The sequence below is a fragment of the Pelobates fuscus genome, chromosome 10 (assembly GCF_036172605.1).
Source record: "Pelobates fuscus isolate aPelFus1 chromosome 10, aPelFus1.pri, whole genome shotgun sequence".
NCBI lineage: Eukaryota > Metazoa > Chordata > Amphibia > Anura > Pelobatidae > Pelobates > Pelobates fuscus.
Window position 1 is genome coordinate 2113797 of NC_086326.1, and position 25171 is coordinate 2138967.

Below are 25171 nucleotides of genomic sequence, written 5' to 3' on the forward strand. Positions count from 1 at the left end.
TATCAGTTATGTCTGTAAGTTGCTATGGCAATGCAGTATCAGTATCCGTTATGTCTGTAAGTTGCTATGGCAATGCAGTATCAGTTATGTCTGTAAGTTGCTATGGCAATGCAGTATCAGTATCCGTTATGTCTGTAAGTTGCTATGGCAATGCAGTATCAGTATCCGTTATGTCTGTAAGTTGCTATGGCAATGCAGTATCAGTATCCGTTATGTCTGTAAGTTGCTATGGCAATGCAGTATCAGTATCCGTTATGTCTGTAAGTTGCTATGGCAATGCAGTATCAGTATCCGTTATGTCTGTAAGTTGCTATGGCAATGCAGTATCAGTATCAATAATACTAAAAAGAGAGCGCAATATGAAATTAAAGCAAATGTCCTAAACAAAAAGTCAAGATATAGTTAGAATAATACAGTGAATATAGTACCCTCTGGTACTTAGACAGTAATAGCAGCTAAAACGAAAAGAATTCTCCCAAATTCTAAGAAACAAATTGGCATATGAGTTTCAGCGCTTAGTAGATATTCCCCTTTAAAAAATAAAAAGGGGGCATTTAATATGAATAAAAAAAAACAATAATATAAAAAAATCATATAGATCACAGAAAAAAGAAAATAAGGAAAAAAGATAAAAATGTGTCCAAATGTTCTATCTGTAACAAAGTCCTGAACAAAAAATCCAAATTTCGTAATGATTTGCAGGGACTCGAAAGTGAGTTGAGATACCTTTAGAAAAACGGAGACAGGGAAAGATACATAGCGTAATACTGTATCAAAAAGGTATTTATTGTCCAATATACAGGAACAAAGTTAAAAGGATCCCCCCCAACATAAGACTCTTACATAAAATAAAATGTAGTACTCATCGTAATATATATTGCAGGCAAAAAGATCTGTCCCAGCGGCTTGTGTGTTTCCCTATGACAGCTCCTCTCCGGTGCACTCGGGTAGGTTGTCGGTAATATGTTCAGAGGGAAAACGCTGGCTGGAAAAACCGGCTTCTGGTAGGCGCTGGTGCAGTCTGCTGCAAATGGTAGTTCTCAATGAAGAAAAAAGCACCCTATCGACGCGTTTCGCCCTTCCACAGAGGGCTTTTTCAAGATAGGTGCTTGAGGCTTGATGTGGCAGTTTTATACCTTGCCGGGTAAAAAAATTTAAATTTCTTAAAGGGATACACTCCTTTTTTTGAAAAATAAATGAAAAATAAATGTTTTACATAGGGGAGAGCTGAGGAAAGCTTGCTTATAAAACATATGGTAAAATATAGTAAAATACAATGTTTATATGGACTAAAATTAGTGCATCTGCACTCATAACACATCAAATTGAAATTGAAATATAAAGCTACTCTGTAGTGATACTTATTGCAAATTTATAGATCTAGCTTAATTCTGACATAATTATTTACGTTTGTCATGGAACAGTCATAAAAACAGACATTTGCAATAATTGCATATAATCACATTTTGATGTGATATCATTAATTGAAAGTGTTTAGATTGTATTTAAATTATGTATTAGCATAAGGACAAGTATAGTCATACTGTAAATGATTTCGGGATATATACTTTGTTTCGAGTTTTCCCATCAGGACTGAAACTCAATAACAAGACATCCTAAAGCGTGATAATTTTATAAATTTATAAAAAATTAGAAGAAAAAAAAAAAAAAAATGTTGGATTCTAAATCTTTAGATGAACCTAGAGCTCAGAGCCCATAGTTAAGACAGAAACACATGAGAAGATGTGGAGACTAATATACTACTTCTTTTCTAGAAAAGCTCCGAACTTGAGAGAAATCTGGAATTTGAGGCTTAAGCTATTTCTTTTTAGTAAGTGATAATCCAAAGCTAATTACAGTTCCGTTTCTCCTTTATAGTATGTTAGCTAATTCTAGTTCAGCATTCAGACCCAAAGGGGTCAGGGTCTTTAAGGTATAGATCCAGAACATTTCCCGGTATGTTAGGGTTTTGCTTGGTTCGCCTCCCCTCCATGGTATTTCCACCTTCTCTATCCCACAGTATGAAAGAAGTGTTGGATCTCTGTTGTGGTGTGTTCTAAAGTGGTTGGAAAGAGAATGTTGCTCAAAGCCCCTTTTGATGTTGTAGACATGTTCTCTGAGTCTAATTTTGAGTATCCTTTTTGTTTGACCCACGTATTGGAGGCCACAAGGACACTCCAACTTGTAGATCACCTGTTTGGTATTGCAGGTGATGCAGTGTTTGATATTGTAGGTTTCTTTTGTGACTGATGACTGGAAGGAGGTTTGGTTTTTTCCTTTGGAACTGGTTTTACATATGTTACAGTTCCCACATTTGTAGAATCCCTTTTGACTTGTTAAAAAGTGAGTGGGTTTCATAGGTTTATGATAACTATGAACTAATCTATCCTGTAATGTATTTTTACATTATTTATTTTTATTTTTTAAAAGGGAATATCTACTAAGCGCTGAAACTCATATGCCAATTTGTTTCTTAGAATTTGGGAGAATTCTTTTCGTTTTAGCTGCTATTACTGTCTAAGTACCAGAGGGTACTATATTCACTGTATTATTCTAACTATATCTTGACTTTTTGTTTAGGACATTTGCTTTAATTTCATATTGCGCTCTCTTTTTAGTATTATTGTATATTGTATTTTCCCACTCTAGAGTAGCAGCAGATTGAGATAAGAATATGTCTCTGTTCACATTCAGGGAACAGTGCAAGATTGACCTTGCCTTAAAAAACAATCAAAATGAGTGTGTCACGGTATAAGACACACACTGGAGAAAACAGGTATTTCAGCTTGAAAAACTGATTATTAAAGAAATTAAACTTAAATTAGAAATAGCTTCCCTGGAACAGTACTGGGATAAACGTATTATCCCGAGAGGTTTACGCTTAATGCTAAAATCAGCGACGGATAAAGAGGATGAGGAATTTAACATTGTTTGGGACAGAATTCTGGATCACTGCTCTTTTGAGCTTATGAGCCATATTATCTGCAAACGGAAACGTATGCTGGCAGCCCTGGATGAGGAGATTAATGATATAAAGGAAATCCTGTCTCCTCACCTAGCACTGCCAGAGTGCATACAACTTATGGAAAAGATAAAAGAAAAGTTAAGTTCTGCATTTGAGGAAACAGTGTCCCTTAAAAAACGGAAATTTGAGAGGGACCAAGAGGACTTCAGGGATAACAAGGTCAGAAATTATAAGAGAACCCAGAGGGATAGACCTTATAAATCGACACCTAGGGGCAATAAATATAATGCACCCAGAAATCCGAGATACCAAAACAACACCCATGCTCGAGTTGAAGGAACAGGTCACAATTATATTGAAAGGGGAGGGCAGAATCCGAGACAACATACACCTAAGAGACAGACAAACCATGAATGGACCACAGTCGCCTACAACAATAACAACAAAAAAAGGAACCCTCAAAAACTACAAGGCAAACAAAATGATATAACGCCTAGAACCAAGCATCAGAACCAAAGTTGGCGTTCACATAATAGGTATGAGGCACTCCAGATAGAGGAGATGAACCATAGAGTAGAAAAAGAAAAGGAGGGGGAAACTCAACAACCCTCTAATGATTTTTTAGGACCACGAAGTCAATACTTCAGCCGGTACCAACAGGAGCCCCAACAACCCAGCACCAGAAAGAGACCTTTTTTAGAGGATGCAGGGGGGGGAAGAGATACCGCAGAAGACAAGAGAATGAGAAAATGGAGCAGATAGGTATATTTAATCTATCTGAGGTCAACTTAACCAAAAACCAGATAAAGGTGCTAAACAAGGGATTAAAATATGCCCCGACAGTGGGGTCAGATCCCTTCATGGCGTTTTTAGACGTACAAAAATATATGAGAAAACTGACCTTAAAGAAATTCTTCCTAAACTATCCAGCTCCTGGGGCACCGAAACCAGAATACAGCACTTTCCATCATACGAACCTAAGAAACAACTCTACCTTTTGTCCCTCGAACCAAACCAGTGGCCCCATGTCAGCTTTTAGCCTGGCAGTAATCGCGGACATAGACAAATTACCCAAGAAAGTAGCTAAGCATAAACAAAATTTAAGTGTATGGGAACGCACGGCACTTAAGGAACTTAGCGACAACATGGAGATTACAATAAAACCGGCGGACAAGGGAGGTGGAATTGTGGTCCTTAACACTAAAGACTATGATATGGAGTGCAGGAGAATTTTAAATGATACCGCGACATATAAATTAATCAATAGCGACCCCACACTCGACACGAAACAACGCCTTTTCCATATTTTAGAGAAAGGGAAGTTCTTAAACATTTTAACCAAAAAAGAACTGGAGTTTGTCATGGTGATATATCCAAAAAAACCAGTATTTTACCAATTACCAAAAATCCACAAAAACCTCTCAAATCCCCCGGGAAGACCCATTATCTCCGGGATAGGATCACTAACATGCAATTTATCCCAGTATATAGACGTCATATTGCAACCATTTGTTAAAAAAGCAAGATCCTACCTAAAAGACAGTGGAGACCTTTTGAGAAAAATAGAAGGCCTAAAATGGGACCAGGACTACAATATGGTGACTTGTGATGTAACATCTTTGTACACCGTCATTAAACACGACCAGGGGATAGAGGCAATAAGAAAAACATTATATGAAGAACCCACAATGCTAATGGAACAAGTGGAATTTTTGATTGAGTGCATCGATTTTATATTAAATAACAACTTTTTTTGGTATGGCAGTGACATATATCTACAGACCAATGGTACCGCTATGGGGACCAGGTTCGCCCCTAGCTATGCCAACATCTTTATGGCCCACTGGGAGAATCTATTTATTTGGCACGGGCACCAGTGGGAGGCGAACCTGGTCTTCTATAGACGGTACATTGATGATTGTTTTTTTGTGTGGAAGGGGGAGGAGACGGAACTCATCAATTTCCTGGCATACATCAACCAGAACATATATAATCTATCATTTACATACAAATATAGCTCTACAGACATCGATTTTTTGGATTTGATCCTCTACACCGACTCACAGAATATTTTAAAATCAAAGACCTTTTTCAAGAGTGTGGACGTAAATAGTTACATTTGGACTTCAAGCTGTCACTATCCATCATGGCTGTCAAATGTCCCATTTGGCCAATTTTTAAGGGTCAAAAAGAACTGCACGGACCCTGAGGTATATGAATCGCAAGCACTAAAAGTAAAACAGCAGTTTGCTGAGAAAGACTACAGCGAGGAATCACTGGAACTAGCTCTCCGAAAAGTGAAAACAATAGAACGCACGACCCTTTTACAAACTAAGCAGGAGAAAGCTAAAAGGGACAAGGATACGGAAAACATGTGTCCGGTGGTGTTCAACTATAGTGCACAAGCGAACTCTATAAAGGCGAGTGTACAAAAGCATTGGCATCTACTCCGGCAAGACCCGGCTTTAGCCACACTTTTACCTATACGACCCAGGATAATATTCAGGGGGGCCCCTACATTACAGGATAGATTAGTTCATAGTTATCATAAACCTATGAAACCCACTCACTTTTTAACAAGTCAAAAGGGATTCTACAAATGTGGGAACTGTAACATATGTAAAACCAGTTCCAAAGGAAAAAAACAAACCTCCTTCCAGTCATCAGTCACAAAAGAAACCTACAATATCAAACACTGCATCACCTGCAATACCAAACAGGTGATCTACAAGTTGGAGTGTCCTTGTGGCCTCCAATACGTGGGTCAAACAAAAAGGATACTCAAAATTAGACTCAGAGAACATGTCTACAACATCAAAAGGGGCTTTGAGCAACATTCTCTTTCCAACCACTTTAGAACACACCACAACAGAGATCCAACACTTCTTTCATACTGTGGGATAGAGAAGGTGGAAATACCATGGAGGGGAGGCGAACCAAGCAAAACCCTAACATACCGGGAAATGTTCTGGATCTATACCTTAAAGACCCTGACCCCTTTGGGTCTGAATGCTGAACTAGAATTAGCTAACATACTATAAAGGAGAAACGGAACTGTAATTAGCTTTGGATTATCACTTACTAAAAAGAAATAGCTTAAGCCTCAAATTCCAGATTTCTCTCAAGTTCTGAGCTTTTCTAGAAAAGAAGTAGTATATTAGTCTCCACATCTTCTCATGTGTTTCTGTCTTAACTATGGGCTCTGAGCTCTAGGTTCATCTAAAGATTTAGAATCCAACATTTTTTTTTTTTTTCTTTCTTCTAATTTTTTATAAATTTATAAAATTATCACGCTTTAGGATGTCTTGTTATTGAGTTTCAGTCCTGATGGGAAAACTCGAAACAAAGTATATATCCCGAAATCATTTACAGTATGACTATACTTGTCCTTATGCTAATACATAATTTAAATACAATCTAAACACTTTCAATTAATGATATCACATCAAAATGTGATTATATGCAATTATTGCAAATGTCTGTTTTTATGACTGTTCCATGACAAACGTAAATAATTATGTCAGAATTAAGCTAGATCTATAAATTTGCAATAAGTATCACTACAGAGTAGCTTTATATTTCAATTTCAATTTGATGTGTTATGAGTGCAGATGCACTAATTTTAGTCCATATAAACATTGTATTTTACTATATTTTACCATATGTTTTATAAGCAAGCTTTCCTCAGCTCTCCCCTATGTAAAACATTTATTTTTCATTTATTTTTCAAAAAAAGGAGTGTATTCCTTTAAGAAATTTAAATTTTTTTACCCGGCAAGGTATAAAACTGCCACATCAAGCCTCAAGCACCTATCTTGAAAAAGCCCTCTGTGGAAGGGCGAAACGCGTCGATAGGGTGCTTTTTTCTTCATTGAGAACTACCATTTGCAGCAGACTGCACCAGCGCCTACCAGAAGCCGGTTTTTCCAGCCAGCGTTTTCCCTCTGAACATATTACCGACAACCTACCCGAGTGCACCGGAGAGGAGCTGTCATAGGGAAACACACAAGCCGCTGGGACAGATCTTTTTGCCTGCAATATATATTACGATGAGTACTACATTTTATTTTATGTAAGAGTCTTATGTTGGGGGGGATCCTTTTAACTTTGTTCCTGTATATTGGACAATAAATACCTTTTTGATACAGTATTACGCTATGTATCTTTCCCTGTCTCCGTTTTTCTAAAGGTATCTCAACTCACTTTCGAGTCCCTGCAAATCATTACGAAATTTGGATTTTTTGTTCAGTACTTTGTTACAGATAGAACATTTGGACACATTTTTATCTTTTTTCCTTATTTTCTTTTTTCTGTGATCTATATGATTTTTTTATATTATTGTTTTTTTTTTATTCATATTAAATGCCCCCTTTTTATTTTTTAAAGGGGAATATCTACTAAGCGCTGAAACTCATATGCCAATCAGTATCAGTATCAGTTGTGTCTGTAAGTTGCTATGGCAATGCAGTATCAGTATCAGTTATGTCTGTAAGTTGCTATGGCAATGCAGTATCAGTTATGTCTGTAAGTTGCTATGGCAATGCAGTATCAGTTATGTCTGTAAGTTGCTATGGCAATGCAGTATCAGTATCCGTTCTGTCTGTAAGTTGCTATGGCAATGCAGTATCAGTATCCGTTATGTCTGTAAGTTGCTATGGCAATGCAGTATCAGTATCCGTTATGTCTGTAAGTTGCTATGGCAATGCAGTATCCGTTATGTCTGTAAGTTGCTATGGCAATGCAGTATCCGTTATGTCTGTAAGTTGCTATGGCAATGCAGTATCCGTTATGTCTGTAAGTTGCTATGGCAATGCAGTATCCGTTATGTCTGTAAGTTGCTATGGCAATGCAGTATCCGTTATGTCTGGAAGTTGCTATGGCAATGCAGTATCTAATGTCTGGAAGTTGCTATGGTAATGCAGTATCAGTTATGTCTGTAAGTTGCTATGGCAATGCAGTATCAGTATCCGTTATGTCTGTAAGTTGCTATGGCAATGCAGTATCAGTTATGTCTGTAAGTTGCTATGGCAATGCAGTATCAGTATCCGTTATGTCTGTAAGTTGCTATGGCAATGCAGTATCAGTATCAGTTGTGTCTGTAAGTTGCTATGGCAATGCAGTATCAGTTGCTATGGCAATGCAGTCCATGTATTGGGAAGTGATAACAGGCATGGCTTCTCTTTAAGTCCATTTCCGGTTTGCAGAGAGGCTCTGGCATAGACATAGAACATATAGACGCCACATGTGTGCTGAGCGGCGAGGAATGCGGCCGCCATCTTGGACCGGTCGCCGCTCTACTGAAGCTATTGAAGAACTCTTAGAAAGTCCATCTCACAAAATGTAAGTGAAGGACTAGGGGCACTTATAGTCCTTAATACCCCTACCCCTTAATACCCCTACCCCTAATCCTTAATACCCTACCCCATGTCATTAATACCCCTAGTCCTTAATACCCCTAATACTTAATACCCCTACCCCGTGTCCTTAATACCACTACACACAGTGTTAATACCCCTATCCCAGCACAGGGGTATTAACACTGTAGGGGTAGGGGTATTACGGATTAGAGGTAGAGGTATTAAGGACAAGGATAAGGGGAGGGGTATTAAGGACTAGGGGTAGGGGTACTAGGCTGGGGGTGTTTAGGATTAGGGGTATTTAGGAATAGGGGTATTAATGACATGGGGTAGGGGTATTAAGGGGTAGGGGTTATTAAGGGGTATTAAGGATTAGGGGTATTAAGGGGTAGAGGTATTAAGGATTAGGGGTATTAAGGGGTAGGGGTATTAAGGATTAGGGGTATTTAGGGGTAAGGGGATTAAAGATTAAGGGTATTAAGGGGTAGGGGGTATTAAGGATTAGGGGTATTAAGGGGCAGGGGTATTAAGGACTAAGGGTATTAAGGGGTAGGGGTATTAAGGGGTAGGGGTATTAAGGGGTAGGGGTATTAAGGGGTAGGGGTATTAAGGGGTAGGGGTATTAAGGATTAGGGGTATTAAGGGGTATTAAGGATTAAGGGTATTAAGGGGTAGGGGTATTAAGGGGTAGGGGTATTAAGGGGTAGGGGTATTAAGGGGTAGGGGTATTAAGGATTAGGGGTATTAAGGGGTAGGGGTATTAAGGATAAAGGGTATTAAGGGGTAGGAGTATTAAGGATATTAAGGATTAAGGGTATTAAGGGGTAGGGGTATTGAGGGATAGGGGTATTGAGGGGTAGGGGTATTGAGGGGTAGGGGTATTGAGGGGTAGGGGTATTGAGGGGTAGGGGTATTAAGGGGTAGGGGGATTAAGGATTAAGGGTATTGAGGGGTAGGGGTATTAAGGGGTAGGGGTATTAAGTGGTGGGGGTATTAAGGGGTATTAAGGGGTAGGGGTATTAAGGGGTAGGGGTATTAAGGATTAAGGGTATTAAGTGGTGGGGGTATTAAGGGGCAGGGGTATTAAGTGGTGGGGGTATTAAGTGGTGGGGGTATTAAGGGGTAGGGGTATTAAGTGGTGGGGGTATTAAGGGGTGGGGGTATTAAGGGGTATTAGGGGGTAGGGGTATTAAGGGGTATTAAGGGGTAGGGGTATTAAGTGGTGGGGGTATTAAGGGGTAGGGGTATTAAGGGGTAGGGGTATTAAGTGGTGGGGGTATTAAGTGGTGGGGGTATTAAGGGGTAGGGGTATTAAGTGGTGGGGGTATTAAGTGGTGGGGGTATTAAGTGGTGGGGGTATTAAGGGGTAGGGGTATTAAGTGGTGGGGGTATTAAGGGGTGGGGGTATTAAGGGGTATTAGGGGGTAGGGGTATTAAGGGGTAGGGGTATTAAGTGGTGGGGGTATTAAGGGGCAGGGGTATTAAGTGGTGGGGGTATTAAGGGGTAGGGGTATTAAGTGGTGGGGGTATTAGGGGGTGGGGGTATTAAGGGGTATTAGGGGGTAGGGGTATTAAGGGGTATTAAGTGGTGGGGGTATTAAGTGGTGGGGGTATTAAGGGGTGGGGGTATTAAGGGGTGGGGGTATTAAGTGGTGGGGGTATTAAGGGGTATTAGGGGGTAGGGGTATTAAGGGGTGGGGGTATTAAGGGGTGGGGGTATTAAGGGGTATTAGGGGGTAGGGGTATTAAGGGGTATTAAGGGGTGGGGGTATTAAGGGGTAGGGGTATTAAGTGGTGGGGGTATTAAGTGGTGGGGGTATTAAGTGGTGGGGGTATTAAGTGGTGGGGGTATTAAGTGGTGGGGGTATTAAGTGGTGGGGGTATTAAGTGGTGGGGGTATTAAGGGGTAGGGGTATTAAGGGGTATTAAGGGGTGGGGGTATTAAGGGGTGGGGGTATTAAGGGGTGGGGGTATTAAGGGGTGGGGGTATTAAGTGGTGGGGGTATTAAGGGGTGGGGGTATTAAGGGGTGGGGGTATTAAGGGGTATTAGGGGGTAGGGGTATTAAGTGGTGGGGGTATTAAGGGGTGGGGGTATTAAAGGGTATTAGGGGGTAGGGGTATTAAGGGGTAGGGGTATTAAGTGGTGGGGGTATTAAGGGGTAGGGGTATTAAGGGGTAGGGGTATTAAGGGGTATTAGGGGGTAGGGGTATTAAGGGGTGGGGGTATTAAGGGGTGGGGTATTAAGGGGTATTAAGGGGTGAGGGTATTAAGGGGTATTAAGGGGTAGGGGTATTAAGGGGTATTAAGGGGTGAGGGTATTAAGGGGTATTAAGGGGTGAGGGTATTAAGGGGTAGGGGTATTAAGGGGTATTAAGGGGTGAGGGTATTAAGGGGTATTAAGGGGTGAGGGTATTAAGGGGTATTAAGGGGTGAGGGTATTAGGGGGTAGGGGTATTAAGGGGTGGGGGTATTAGGGGGTAGGGGTATTAAGGGGTGGGGGTATTAAGGGGTAGGGGTATTAAGGGGTGGGGGTATTAAGGGGTAGGGGTATTAAGGGGTGGGGGTATTAAGGGGTACGGGTATTAAGGAGTGGGGGTATTAAGGGGTAGGGGTATTAAGGGGTGGGGGTATTAAGGGGTGGGGGTATTAAGGGGTAGGGGTATTAAGGGTATTAAGGGGTATTAAGTCCTTCACTTACATTTTGTGAGATGGACTTTCTAAGAGATCTTCAATAGCTTCAGTAGAGCGGCGACCGGTCCAAGATGGCGGCCGCATTCCTCGCCGCTCAGCACACAATGCGGTGTTCTATCAAAAAGACATACCCCGTGAAAAAGACATACCCCTCGTCACTTCCGGTGACGCGGCCGCACCGGAAGTGACGTTCGGAGGGGGTGTGCGCCGCCGCGCAAGCGCACAACGACTGGGTAGGTGATTTTACATCAAGAAGGGGACATTAAGCCCACAGTGCGCACGCGCCTCATAGTACTCCCGTCGGAGGGTCATCGCGCGTGCGCACTGCTGGGCAGAGAGCGCTTCACACACCGCGCGTGCGCAGTTGAGGGGTAGGTAATTTTTATGGCCATTTCGTCTGTGAAATCTCCATACCCCTATACTGCGCGTGCGCGGACCCAATAGACCGCGCGTGCGCAATGTGGGGTAGGGAAATTTCACAGGCGAAATGGCCATAAAATGTACCTACCCCTCAACTGCGCACGCGCGGACTCACATCATCAGCTCCAAACTTATCTGGACACAGGTCAGTCTTTCCCTGCTCCCAACACCCTCAGCCATCCGAGGGGAGGGTACAGTATATTGGGGGGGGGGTGTCTGCGCAGTATATTGGGGGGGGGGGTCTGCGCAGTATATTGGGGGAGGTCTGCGCAGTATATTGGGGGGGTCTGCGCAGTATATTGGGGGGAGGTCTGCGCAGTATATTGGGGGGGTCTGCGCAGTATATTGGGGGGTCTGCGCAGTATATTGGGGGGGGTCTGCGCAGTATATTGGGGGGGGTCTGCGCAGTATATTGGGGGAGGTCTGCGCAGTATATTGGGGGGGGGTCTGCACAGTATATTGGGGGGAGGTCTGCACAGTATATTGGGGGGGTCTGCGCAGTATATTGGGGGGAGGTCTGCGCAGTATATTGGGGGGGGTCTGCGCAGTATATTGGGGGGGTCTGCGCAGTATATTGGGGGGGTCTGCGCAGTATATTGGGGGGGTCTGCGCAGTATATTGGGGGGGGTCTGCGCAGTATATTGGGGGGGGTCTGCGCAGTATATTGGGGGGTCTGCGCAGTATATTGGGGGGAGGTCTGCGCAGTATATTGGGGGGGGTCTGCGCAGTATATTGGGGGGGGTCTGCGCAGTATATTGGGGGGGGTCTGCGCAGTATATTGGGGGGTCTGCGCAGTATATTGGGGGGGTCTGCGCAGTATATTGGGGGGAGGTCTGCGCAGTATATTGGGGGGGGTCTGCGCAGTATATTGGGGGGGGTCTGCGCAGTATATTGGGGGGGTCTGCGCAGTATATTGGGGGGGTCTGCGCAGTATATTGGGGGGGGTCTGCGCAGTATATTGGGGGGGTCTGCGCAGTATATTGGGGGGGGTCTGCGCAGTATATTGGGGGGGGTCTGCGCAGTATATTGGGGGGGTCTGCGCAGTATATTGGGGGGAGGTCTGCGCAGTATATTTGGGGGGGTCTGCGCAGTATATTGGGGGGGTCTGCGCAGTATATTGGGGGGGGTCTGTGCAGTATATTGGGGGGGGTCTGCGCAGTATATTGGGGGGGGTCTGCGCAGTATATTGGGGGGGTCTGCGCAGTATATTGGGGGAGGTCTGCGCAGTATATTGGGGGGGTCTGCGCAGTATATTGGGGGGGTCTGCGCAGTATATTGGGGGGGGTCTGCGCAGTATATTGGGGGGGTCTGCGCAGTATATTGGGGGAGGTCTGCGCAGTATATTGGGGGGGGTCTGCGCAGTATATTGGGGGGGGTCTGCGCAGTATATTGGGGGTCTGCGCAGTATATTGGGGGAGGTCTGCGCAGTATATTGGGGGGGTCTGCGCAGTATATTGGGGGGGGTCTGCGCAGTATATTGGGGGGGGGTCTGCGCAGTATATTGGGGGGGTCTGCGCAGTATATTGGGGGAGGTCTGCGCAGTATATTGGGGGGGTCTGCGCAGTATATTGGGGGGGGTCTGCGCAGTATATTGGTGGGGTCTGCGCAGTATATTGGTGGGGGGGTCTGCGCAGTATATTGGGGGGGTCTGCGCAGTATATTGGGGGAGGTCTGCGCAGTATATTGGGGGGGTCTGCGCAGTATATTGGGGGGGGTCTGCGCAGTATATTGGGGGGGGTCTGCGCAGTATATTGGGGGGGTCTGCGCAGTATATTGGGGGAGGTCTGCGCAGTATATTGGGGGGGTCTGCGCAGTATATTGGGGGGGTCTGCGCAGTATATTGGTGGGGTCTGCGCAGTATATTGGTGGGGGGGTCTGCGCAGTATATTGGGGGGGTCTGCGCAGTATATTGGTGGGGGGGTCTGCGCAGTATATTGGGGGGGGTCTGCGCAGTATATTGGGGGGGGGTCTGCGCAGTATATTGGGGGGAGGTCTGCGCAGTATATTGGGGGGGTCTGCGCAGTATATTGGTGGGGGGGTCTGCGCAGTATATTGGGGGGAGGTCTGCGCAGTATATTGGGGGGGTCTGCGCAGTATATTGGGGGGGGTCTGCGCAGTATATTGGGGGGGTCTGCGCAGTATATTGGGGGAGGTCTGCGCAGTATATTGGGGGGGTCTGCGCAGTATATTGGGGGGGTCTGCGCAGTATATTGGGGGGGTCTGCGCAGTATATTGGTGGGGTCTGCGCAGTATATTGGTGGGGGGGTCTGCGCAGTATATTGGGGGGGTCTGCGCAGTATATTGGTGGGGGGGTCTGCGCAGTATATTGGGGGGGTCTGCGCAGTATATTGGGGGGGGTCTGCGCAGTATATTGGGGGGGGTCTGCGCAGTATATTGGGGGGAGGTCTGCGCAGTATATTGGGGGGGGTCTGCGCAGTATATTGGGGGGGGTCTGCGCAGTATATTGGGGGGGTGTCTGCGCACGCGCAGTATAGGGGTATGGAGATTTCACAGACGAAATGGCCATAAAAATTACCTACCCCTCAACTGCGCACGCGCGGTGTGTAAAGCGCTCTCTGCCCAGCAGTGCGCACGCGCGATGACCCTCCGACGGGAGTACTATGAGGCGCGTGCGCACTGTGGGCTTAATGTCCCCTTCTTGATGTAAAATCACCTACCCAGTCGTTGTGCGCTTGCGCGGCGGCGCACACCCCCTCCGAACGTCACTTCCGGTGCGGCCGCGTCACCGGAAGTGACGAGGGGTATGTCTTTTTCACGGGGTATGTCTTTTTGCTAGAACAGCGGCATATGTTCTATGTCTGTATTGACTGTAAGGCTCAGATCCTGGGCCAGGCAGCTGGTCTGGACTACATTTCCCGTCATGCACTGCCAGCAATAGAATGTACAGCCTTCACAGGGTTAATGGAGAAGCCAGCCAATCGCAGAGCTCCATTCAGTCACCCAACCAATCGCAGAGCTCCATTCAGTCACCCAACCAATCGCAGAGCTCCATTCAGTCACCCAGAGCACGTAGCCAATCGGATGGTTCTTCTGGGCTCCCGCTCGCACGAGCTGCCAGAGATTGTCCAATAGGAAAACTTTCCCTGAGACTCCGCCCATACAAAGTGTCTGCCAATAGCAGAGCTCCCTGGCATTCTGCCTGTCACACTGACTGCATCACTTCAAACATGGCGGCGGCCTCTGCAAGGACACTGACAGCATGGGTGGGTAACAGCCTGGGACCCTGAGTGACACTCACTGAGTGCTGGGGACCCTGAGTGACACTCACTGAGTGCTGGGGACCCTGAGTGACACTCACTGAGTGCTGGGGACCCTGAGTGACACTCACTGAGTGCTGGGGACCCTGAGTGACACTCACTGAGTGCTGGGTTATACTGAGTGACACTCACTGAGTGCTGGGTTATACTGAGTGACACTCACTGAGTGCTGGGTTATACTGAGTGACACTCACTGAGTGCTGGGGACCCTGAGTGACACTCACTGAATGCTGGGTTATACTGAGTGACACTCACTGAGTGCTGGGTTATACTGAGTGACACTCACTGAGTGCTGGGTTATACTGAGTGACACTCACTGAGTGCTGGGTTATACTGAGTGACACTCACTGAGTGCTGGGGACCCTGAGTGACACTCACTGAGTGCTGGGGGCCCTGAGTGACACTCACTGAGTGCTGGGGGCCCTGAGTGACACTCACTGAGTGCTGGGGACCCTGAGTGACACTCACTGAGTGCTGGGTTATACTGAGTGACACTCACTGAGTGCTGGGTTATACTGAGTGACACTCACTGAGTGCTGGGTTATACTGAGTGACACTCACTGAGTGCTGGGTTATACTGAGTGACACTCACTGAGTGCTGGGTTATACTGAGTGACACTCACTGAGTGCTGGGGGCCATGAGTGACACTCACTGAGTGCTGGGTTATACTGAGTGACACTCACTGAGTGCTGGGTTATACTGAGTGACACTCACTGAGTGCTGGGCTATACTGAGTGACACTCACTGAGTGCTGGGCTGTACTGAGTGACACTCACTGAGTGCTGGGCTGTACTGAGTGACACTCACTGAGTGCTGGGCTATACTGAGTGACACTCACTGAGTGCTGGGTTATACTGAGTGACACTCACTGAGTGCTGGGTTATACTGAGTGACACTCACTGAGTGCTGGGTTATACTGAGTGACACTCACTGAGTGCTGGGTTATACTGAGTGACACTCACTGAGTGCTGGGTTATACTGAGTGACACTCACTGAGTGCTGGGGACCCTGAGTGACACTCACTGAGTGCTGGGGGCCCTGAGTGACACTCACTGAGTGCTGGGGGCCCTGAGTGACACTCACTGAGTGCTGGGGACCCTGAGTGACACTCACTGAGTGCTGGGTTATACTGAGTGACACTCACTGAGTGCTGGGTTATACTGAGTGACACTCACTGAGTGCTGGGTTATACTGAGTGACACTCACTGAGTGCTGGGGGCCCTGAGTGACACTCACTGAGTGCTGGGTGTACTGAGTGACACTCACTGAGTGCTGGGTGTACTGAGTGACACTCACTGAGTGCTGGGGACCCTGAGTGCTGGGTGTACTGAGTGACACTCACTGAGTGCTGGGTGTACTGAGTGACACTCACTGAGTGCTGGGTGTACTGAGTGACACTCACTGAGTGCTGGGTTATACTGAGTGACACTCGCTGAGTGCTGGGTGTACTGAGTGACACTCGCTGAGTGCTGGGTGTACTGAGTGACACTCGCTGGGTGTACTGAGTGACACTCGCTGAGTGCTGGTTGTACTGAGTGCTGGGTGTACTGAGTGCTGGGGACCCTGAGTGCTGGGTGTACTGAGTGACACTCACTGAGTGCTGGGTGTACTGAGTGACACTCACTGAGTGCTGGGTTATACTGAGTGACACTCGCTGAGTGCTGGGTGTACTGAGTGACACTCGCTGAGTGCTGGGTGTACTGAGTGACACTCGCTGAGTGCTGGGTGTACTGAGTGACACTCGCTGAGTGCTGGGTGTACTGAGTGACACTCGCTGAGTGCTGGGTGTACTGAGTGACACTCGCTGAGTGCTGGGTGTACTGAGTGACACTCGCTGGGTGTACTGAGTGACACTCGCTGGGTGTACTGAGTGACACTCGCTGGGTGTACTGAGTGACACTCGCTGGGTGTACTGAGTGACACTCGCTGGGTGTACTGAGTGACACTCGCTGGGTGTACTGAGTGACACTCGCTGGGTGTACTGAGTGACACTCGCTGAGTGCTGGTTGTACTGAGTGACACTCGCTGAGTGCTGGTTGTACTGAGTGACACTCGCTGAGTGCTGGTTGTACTGAGTGACACTCGCTGAGTGCTGGGTGTACTGAGTGACACTCGCTGAGTGCTGGGTGTACTGAGTGACACTCGCTGGGTGTACTGAGTGACACTCGCTGAGTGCTGGGTGTACTGAGTGACACTCGCTGAGTGCTGGGTGTACTGAGTGACACTCGCTGAGTGCTGGGTGTACTGAGTGACACTCGCTGAGTGCTGGGTGTACTGAGTGACACTCGCTGAGTGCTGGGTGTACTGAGTGACACTCGCTGAGTGCTGGGTGTACTGAGTGACACTCGCTGAGTGCTGGGGACCCTGAGTGCTGGGTGTACTGAGTGACACTCACTGAGCGTACCGAGTGGGACTCGGTGGGTGGGTCGAGTGGGACTGGGTGGGTCGAGTGGGACTGGGTGGGTCGAGTGGGACTGGGTGGGTCGAGTGGGACTGGGTGGGTCGAGTGGGACTGGGTGCGTCGAGTGGGACTGGGTGCGTCGAGTGGGACTGGGTGCGTCGAGTGGGACTGGGTGCGTCGAGTGGGACTGGGTGCGTCGAGTGGGACTGGGTGCGTCGAGTGGGACTGGGTGCGTCGAGTGGGACTGGGTGCACCGAGTGGGACTGGGTGCGTAGCGACTGGGTGCACCGAGTGGGACTCTCTCCATTAACATGGTTTATTTGTTTCCCAGCAATGCCCTCATCCTGTCTGATTTGAATTGCCAAATATAACTTTGGACCTTGGTCCTATCTATACCCTGTATTGTGTAACTTTGATTGAAGTACTGTTTCAGAACCTTCTTCTCACATTGAAGTGAAATGTGTAATGCAGTGTGTGAGATTTCCCGAAAATAATTATCTTCTCAGTTTTGCTAACTTATTCATAGTTAAAACTCCGAATTAGGCACTGATTAGTTTGCTTGTAGGTTTGTCACCTTTTTATACTTTATATAGTGAGTGTTTATTACATTCGGGAAGCCTACGCTATCTGTTTATATAATGAAGTCTCTCTGAGAGCCACATTTTCCTTTCTCCTGCATATCACCTGTGTGTGGCCAATTCCTATTCTGTTATTACTGTAAAATAACAAGAATTCCAAATCCCCAGTTTTCACAGTAACTGTGACAAGGTTTAATGATCCAAACAATATTTGAGATGTTTTTATGCTCTGAACCCATACAAGTAGGTGCAAATTAAACTAAATTAGAATTCTAAAAAAAAAAAAGTATCCTGCATATTTTTGGAGAGACCGTGTTTGACAGATTTTGTCTCCCTAGGTTTGCCGTGCGGGTTCGACGGTTGGACACGCCACACGAGTTGCCAGGTCTCCACTCGTCCAGAGTGTGGCAGCCTTGGCTCCTGTTAACTGCGCCAGACAAAAGCTTCACTTCAGCACTAGTGAGTACAATCCAGTCACTCGTAAAGATTGAGGAGGGAATTATGTAATTTATAGCAAAAACTAAAGAAGAAAAATTCCACAATTCATCTGTTTTCTCCAAACTTTTGCGATTTCCTTATTAATTTAACCCCTTAAGGACACATGACATGTGTGACATGTCATGAATCCCTTTTATTCCAGAAGTTTGGTCCTTAAGGGGTTAAGGGATTAAATGGCTCTAACAGGAGTATTTGCATAATATTAAGCTTGTCCTTCCTTTACAGGCTCTTCAAGGTTTCTTCCTGCTGTTACCCAGCATGCCCCACAATTTAAAGGCACCGCTGTTGTCAATGGGGAGTTCAAAGAGCTCAGTCTGGATGACTTTAAGGGGAAATATCTTGTCCTGTTTTTCTACCCTCTTGATTTGTAAGTACTGCCATAGGGTATCACTTCCATTATACAAGATGTATATGGCTTTGGTTTCAGTCCCCACCGGGGGGTTTGCAATTCCTGCCGGGTAGTTTTGATTTTGTTTTGCAAGGAGCACTGTTCAGATTGCACGTGAAGCTGATTAATAGACCTTCTGTTTATTTCAAAGCCCACTTGCTGAGTATGATGGGAATTGTAGTATATAGCCTCTGCTGTGCTAATTTTCACATAGGTCTGTGTACTTTGGATTCTGTAACCATCTCACAATGCAATCCCAGAATGCACTGTCTGAAGCTGCACGCAGGACATCCTGGGAATTTGGGATGTGTGAGTGCGTGCTTATCTCGCTGACAGTCCCAAACGCATTGTGCACCAGCCTGAAAATGGCTCAGGGCTCGAAACGTAAGTCCCTAGTAATGAGTTCCATTGTGTCTTTGCATTTGCTGGGTTTTAAAGATGAAATGTTCTGCAATGCATTATCATTACTATTTATTTATTCTCTTGATTGGTTTTAAAGCAGGGGGTCCCAATTAACCCCTTAAGGACACATGACGTGTGTGACACGTCATGATTCCATTTTATTCCAGAAGTTTGGTCCTTAAGGGGTTAATTTTTCCAGTGGAACTCTTTGACATAGTGTATCAACACAACCCCTCTCCTTCCCCCCCACCCAGGGGTGGGGAGATTGTGCTGTTTTTTTGTGTGTGTAACACACACACACACACACACACACACACACTCTATGTATCTGTGTATCTGTGTTTGTATGTGGCAGTGTGTATATGTATCTGACACACCTGCACACAGTGACACATACACACATCTTGATTCACAAATACACACACTGCCACATACACTCAAACACACATACACAAACCTTGACACACAGATATACTCTTTGACAGACACACATACACTCTCACTGACAAACACACCTACTATTTTACAGACACACGTACAAACACATATACACTCTCATTGACAAGCACACATACATTCTCACTGACAAACACACACAAACTCCCTAACAGACACACATACTCTATTATTATTTTTTGGGGGGAATTTTACTCCACCCAGCCTCCCCTACCTTTGGGAGTGCTGGCATGGAGTCTCCATGTCCCTGGGGTCCAGTGGGGCTGCTGAGCGGCTGGCGTGCAGGCGACGAGGGATCAGTCATCTCCCTGCTCAGCTCTCCCGCGTGCCTCTTAGTGATGCCGGGGCTGGAGTGACATCATATTCCGGCTCCGCCAGGGAGCTGAGCAGGGAGATCACTGCCCACTGCTTCCTCGCCGTCCACGGCCATTTAGATTTTAGAAATTTTGTGGAAACACCAATTTGGAAACACTGGTATAAACTTTATTAAAGGCAGTGTCCATGTTCATTCCATGCAGTGTTTAAAATAAACCCAATAAACAGATAATCCATTGGAGATGGACTGTCCAGCTACTGGAATGTAACTAATTAGCTGCATGCGTATATTAGAGTTGGTAAGTTAGACATATGCATAATGAGTTTAATTAACCACATTACTGCTTTCTGATGAAGAGGAGAAACTGTGGTGTAGGGTTTTTTATGTTAACATCATTCAGAGAGCAAAGGGTGTTTCCTCATTTGCACTTTATCTTGGCTGACCTTGCAGGGGAGTCTACTGATAATTCTAGCCTTCAGCTGCCCCAAAGCTTCCATCATAATAGTTAACCCTCAGAGCACCAAAGAAATACAGAGTACATATGCTCTACACTTTTTTGATTCCCTGAGTAATAACAATATAACAAACAATCCCTTATGTGTACGTAGAACTTGTTGGTGTCCTATCCCTGTATACCATTATCAGAGAGGTATCATGTGAAATATTTAATGTTACTGTCTAGTTTGTTTGTTTTTCTTCAAATAATGCCTTTTAGAATGAAGAGGAGGTAAGTTTACTTGGAAAATGGGTCTGATAACCCTATCATCGCTGAACACTTTATTTTATTTTAGCACATTTGTTTGCCCCACGGAGATTATTGCTTTTAGTGATAAGGCAAATGAATTCCACGATGTAAACTGCGAGGTTGTGGCTGTGTCGGTGGACTCTCACTTCTGTCACCTTGCCTGGATTAACACTCCTAGAAAGGTAGGTTCATTTCGGAGATCACTCATTGTGTCTGTTTGGCAGGGGAGGGGGTACAAACCTGCTCCTATGGCTGATGAACCTGTTTTGCGTTCACTTAGACCAGTGCACCCCAACCTTTTTTATCGCCGCGGACCGGCAAACGTTTGATAATTTTTCCGTGGCCCGCTTGTTTTGATTTAATAAGACAAAAAAAAAAAAAACAGTCACATATATTAAAAAAACACGCAGACACATACATAGTCAGAAAATCACAAACACAGTCACATAAAGACATAGACTCAAAATTGTGTGTGTGTGAGCGGTGCAGTGTGTGAGCGGTGCAGTGTGTGAGCGGTGCGGTGTGTGAGCGGTGCGGTGTGTGAGCGGTGCGGTGTGTGAGCGGTGCGGTGTGTGAGCGGTGCGGTGTGTGTATGGGGGGCAGTGTTTGTGGGGCAGTGTGTGTAGTGTGTGTATGGGGCAGTGTTTGCGGGGCAGTGTGTGTAGTGTGTGTATGGGGCAGTGTTTGCGGGGCAGTGTGTGTAGTGTGTGTATGGGGCAGTGTGTGTAGTGTGTGTATGGGGCAGTGTGTGTAGTGTGTGTATGGGGCAGTGTGTGTAGTGTGTGTATGGGGCAGTGGGTGTAGTGTGTGTATGGGGCAGTGTATGTAGTGTGTGTATGGGGGGCAGTGTTTGTGGGGCAGTGTGTGTATGGGAGGTAAGAAGGGTAGGGAGGCTTTTTTTTAAAATTTATTTAATTGAACGTAATATATTCATGTCCCTCCTTTCCCCCCTCTTACCTTTACTGGGAGGAGGGGGGACATTTCTTAGTCCCTGGTGGTCCGGTGGGGATTCCCTGGTGGTCCGGTGGTGGTGAGATGAACTCTAGCCCAGTTACAGGGTTAGAGATCACTCTCGCGAGATTTGGAGCGTTGCCGTGGTTACCGCGGCAACGGTCCAAATTTCGCGAGAGGAGGACCCGGAGGAGCTGCAGGTAAGAGCTCCCGGGTCCTCTCTCATTCCCTCCGCTGCCGGCTGTCAGCACAGTGCCTGCAGACCGGGGAGGGAGATCTCTGATCTCCCCTCCGGTCCGCAGGCACATTGCAGGGCTGGCACTTGGGCAATGCCAGCCCTGCATTACCCGGCAGGCTCGCACACCCCTGGGCGGCCCGGTACCGTTTGATCCACGGACCGGTACCGGTCCGCGGCCCGGGGGTTGGGGAACACTGACTTAGACCATTTCCAGTATTACAGCAGAAACTGTTTTGTTTTAGAACAAACATTAATTGTGATCAAGCATTGCATAATTGTAAGGTTGGTTAGAAAGTGACACTTGGAATGTGCGAGGTACGCCAAGAACTATATTGCCCCGATTTTTAGTACATTTTTACTTTGTACATAGAACTTTATTTGGTGAAGATTTATTACCTGAGCGTCTCAGGAAGGTCCCGCATACCTGATGTACTCACCTTCTTTTATTTATGTTTTGTGTCTGTAGAATGGAGGATTGGGTCACTTGAATATTCCGGTTCTCTCAGATTTAACTAAGCAGATATCCCGTGATTATGGCATTTTGCTTGAGACTCCCGGCATTGCTCTGAGGTAGGTCCCACTTGTATTGAAAGCTAAGTGATTTATTGCTAATTCAGTTTGCCGTTTTCCCAGCTATTTTTTTTTTAACTAGAACACTCAGAAAATGGGACCTGACAGGCTGCTGTCTGTTCTAGTACGATCTCTCCAACACCTCGTGCTAGGACTAGTCTGGCTGAGAGTAGTGGAAGCTACATACTGGCTGCTTCTATCTCTGTGACCTGGGTTGAGAGTCTTACCACAGACAATCTATGTTTATGGAAAACCTAGATTTCTCTCCCCCACCCACTTACTATTTAGTGATCTTCAAATGTGTTCTTGGGATTATAAGTCTTTGAATTCACAGCTAAATAGCTCTTCATTCACCTTCTCACAAGCTTATAAATTCACTTTCACAACTCTTGTTCATTGAGAATTTGTTTGGGGGTAGAATGTGCAATTTTTTTTTTTAAAGGTTGTTTTTATGAATACAGGGACCATGGCTTCATCTGTAGTAGTTTGTGTCCCATAACTAAGCATATCCTTATTTTAATGCTAATTTCTGCTTTGTTCCCTTATTCAGGGGGCTTTTTATTATTGATCCTAATGGAATAGTGAAACATTTAAGTATTAATGATCTCCCTGTTGGCCGAAGTGTGGAGGAGACGCTGCGCCTCGTTAAGGCCTTCCAGTACGTCGAAACACATGGGGAAGTCTGCCCAGCCAACTGGACTCCCCACTCTCCCACGGTAATTCTAACTGCTGACTAATGGCACAATATTGCCTTTTCATTTTGCAATCCTACTATAATCAAACCAAAGAATGCAGCCATTACTACAATCACTGCATTTATTTCTTAAGAAGGAAAATGAGTCTGTCTGGTCTGATCGCATGTGAAAAGAAATAGGTCCATGTAGAGTGGAGCATATTTTGTTAAATTACTTTAAGGGGAAAGGCTTTGAGGCTGGTGACCACTTTATTTTTCTTCACCCCAGTAAGTACTATTGAAGTGTTTACTAGAGTGCGGAGTGCAGCATGGCGAGTAAAGTAAAACACACCTCCATTTACTGGCTCAAACTATGGTGTAAGCTCAAAGGCTCACGCACACGACAATGGGATTACCATGATTTACATCACATGTCAGGCTGTGTCTAGAGACAACCTAGCAATGTATATTGCTTCAAGTTTTTTTTGTTTTTTCAATTTTTTTTATATAGCACAATCAGTGGCTAACTTAGTTGTGAAATTCAGAGATGAACATTAATTCGATAATGGTAAAATCTATCTGTGGTTATCATGGTCTAGTGAGTGCAATGCATTCCAAGACAAATTACAAAGGATGCTACATGTAACCCCCCCCATCCCAGTATTCTAGAATTTACATTCTGACCAGTCTACAACAAGTGCAACTAACTTCATTTTTTAAATTCTCCGTTAATTCAAATAATTCCTCTGTCTAGCAAATATTGACTTAGAAAGTGTTTTGCCAAGATAAATGCATTAAGATTATTATTTTTTTTTATCACGAGATAAACAAATACACAACTATTAGAAGATTGCACACAAAACCAATATAGAATAATTACTAGACATTGGCAGCTATTACATAAAGAGGCAAACATTGCAGGCTGGAGGACGATTCGATGTGTTTAGGCATATTATTTCACAATTGCAGATCTCTGTATAAGAAAACTACACACCCCACTGCCAGAAATAGTCCAATATGGAGTCCACGTGTACCAGCTCTATTATAAATACCATCGATGTTCTGCATCTGCTGAAACGTAAACCGCTCATGCGGCCACATGGCACTTTAAATGTTAATAAATATACAGCACTTGTAGCTCCCGTTTTATACTTTACATTAGAGGTCTTTGCCTCTTCCTGTCTTTAAGGGAGCTTAACAGGAGGCAGAGGCCATTGAAATGTGCAGAGATATTGAATGGGATGTATCTTTATGGTTTTCTTAATTCTGTCTAATTGGCAGTGAAATTCACTCTAGAAACTGTCCAGTCTTTTTAGTAGTTATTCAATCTGAAATAGGCACAGATACATTGATGCTTGTTTTAATGGCCATGACTTTTATTACAGATTAAACCCAATCCGGAGGGCTCTAAGGAATACTTTGAGAAAGTAAACTAAGCGATGCGCTGTGTGATCATATCAAGAATAATGAAGAGCACTTAATTTACAATGAACTGCTAGAGTGTGCGTGCATTCAGTCACAATACCAACTGTGTGATGCATCTCGACTTTAGGTAACAATTCTATATAGAGTGACCAACCATGATGAATAAAGACTGTAACATATTTAAACTGTGTAGAGACTATTTATTGTGTCTATTTATGAAGGCTAGTTTAAAGGGAGTGTCTAAAAACAACCCTTATGTAATTGGGTTTTAGCTTCTATCGGTATTGTCCCCCACTGCAGGGATAGTTAGACGGGCAATGTTACGTTGGTTATGTCCAACCTGTTTCTCCTACTCCTAACCTGCACAGTTGTTCCTTTCACCCAGAAGTGAGTTGCAGTTTAACGAACAGCTTTGATAAGTAGAAAGCTGCAATAAGTGAACTAAAACTGCCACAATCCCCTGCTCTGCTCCGAATCCCTGTTTGAAGAAATTTAAATGATGAGCACATCCCGCTGACTGGCTGATTACTTCCTGGTCTCAGGACTTGGAATGCAAATACAGCAACTAAAACCTCTTTAACGTTTATTATGGATATTTTTTTTTTGTAATTTAGTACATTCAAGCCATAAGTGCTCAATTAGTGTAGCATTTTATAAAGCAACTACAATCCCTGCACTTTACATAGCGGCTTTGAAAGATTTTACTGTTAAAATTGACACAATTTAAAGGACCACTATAGTGCCCCCACCCTCAGGGTCCCATTCCCGTGGCGCTGAAGGGGGGGAGGAAGGGGTTAATCCCTTACATTTTTTCCA

The 25171-nt window shown here is 45.2% G+C and overlaps 1 protein-coding gene across 1 annotated transcript; it reads left to right on the plus strand.

The window, feature by feature from the left end:
* The first annotated feature begins 14551 nt into the window (after nucleotides 1-14551).
* Nucleotides 14552-24525, plus strand: PRDX3 (peroxiredoxin 3). Its single transcript, XM_063434111.1, has 7 exons — nucleotides 14552-14659; nucleotides 18032-18152; nucleotides 18417-18558; nucleotides 20545-20680; nucleotides 22154-22257; nucleotides 22808-22973; nucleotides 24316-24525. Exons 1-7 carry the CDS (start codon nucleotides 14624-14626, stop codon nucleotides 24364-24366), a joined length of 756 nt encoding a protein of 251 aa, XP_063290181.1. The 5' UTR covers nucleotides 14552-14623; the 3' UTR covers nucleotides 24367-24525.
* Nucleotides 24526-25171: the final 646 nt, after the last annotated feature.

What these genes read in the sequence shown, in the direction of transcription:
- PRDX3 (XM_063434111.1), top strand. Translation starts at nt 14,624, where the DNA reads ATGGCGGCGGCCTCTGCAAGGACACTGACAGCATGG. An exon ending in CAAGGACACTGACAGCATGG is followed by an intron (nt 14,660 to 18,031) that starts GTGGGTAACAGC and finishes TTGTCTCCCTAG; the next exon opens with GTTTGCCGTGCGGGTTCGAC. An exon ending in TTTTTCTACCCTCTTGATTT is followed by an intron (nt 18,559 to 20,544) that starts GTAAGTACTGCC and finishes ATTTTATTTTAG; the next exon opens with CACATTTGTTTGCCCCACGG.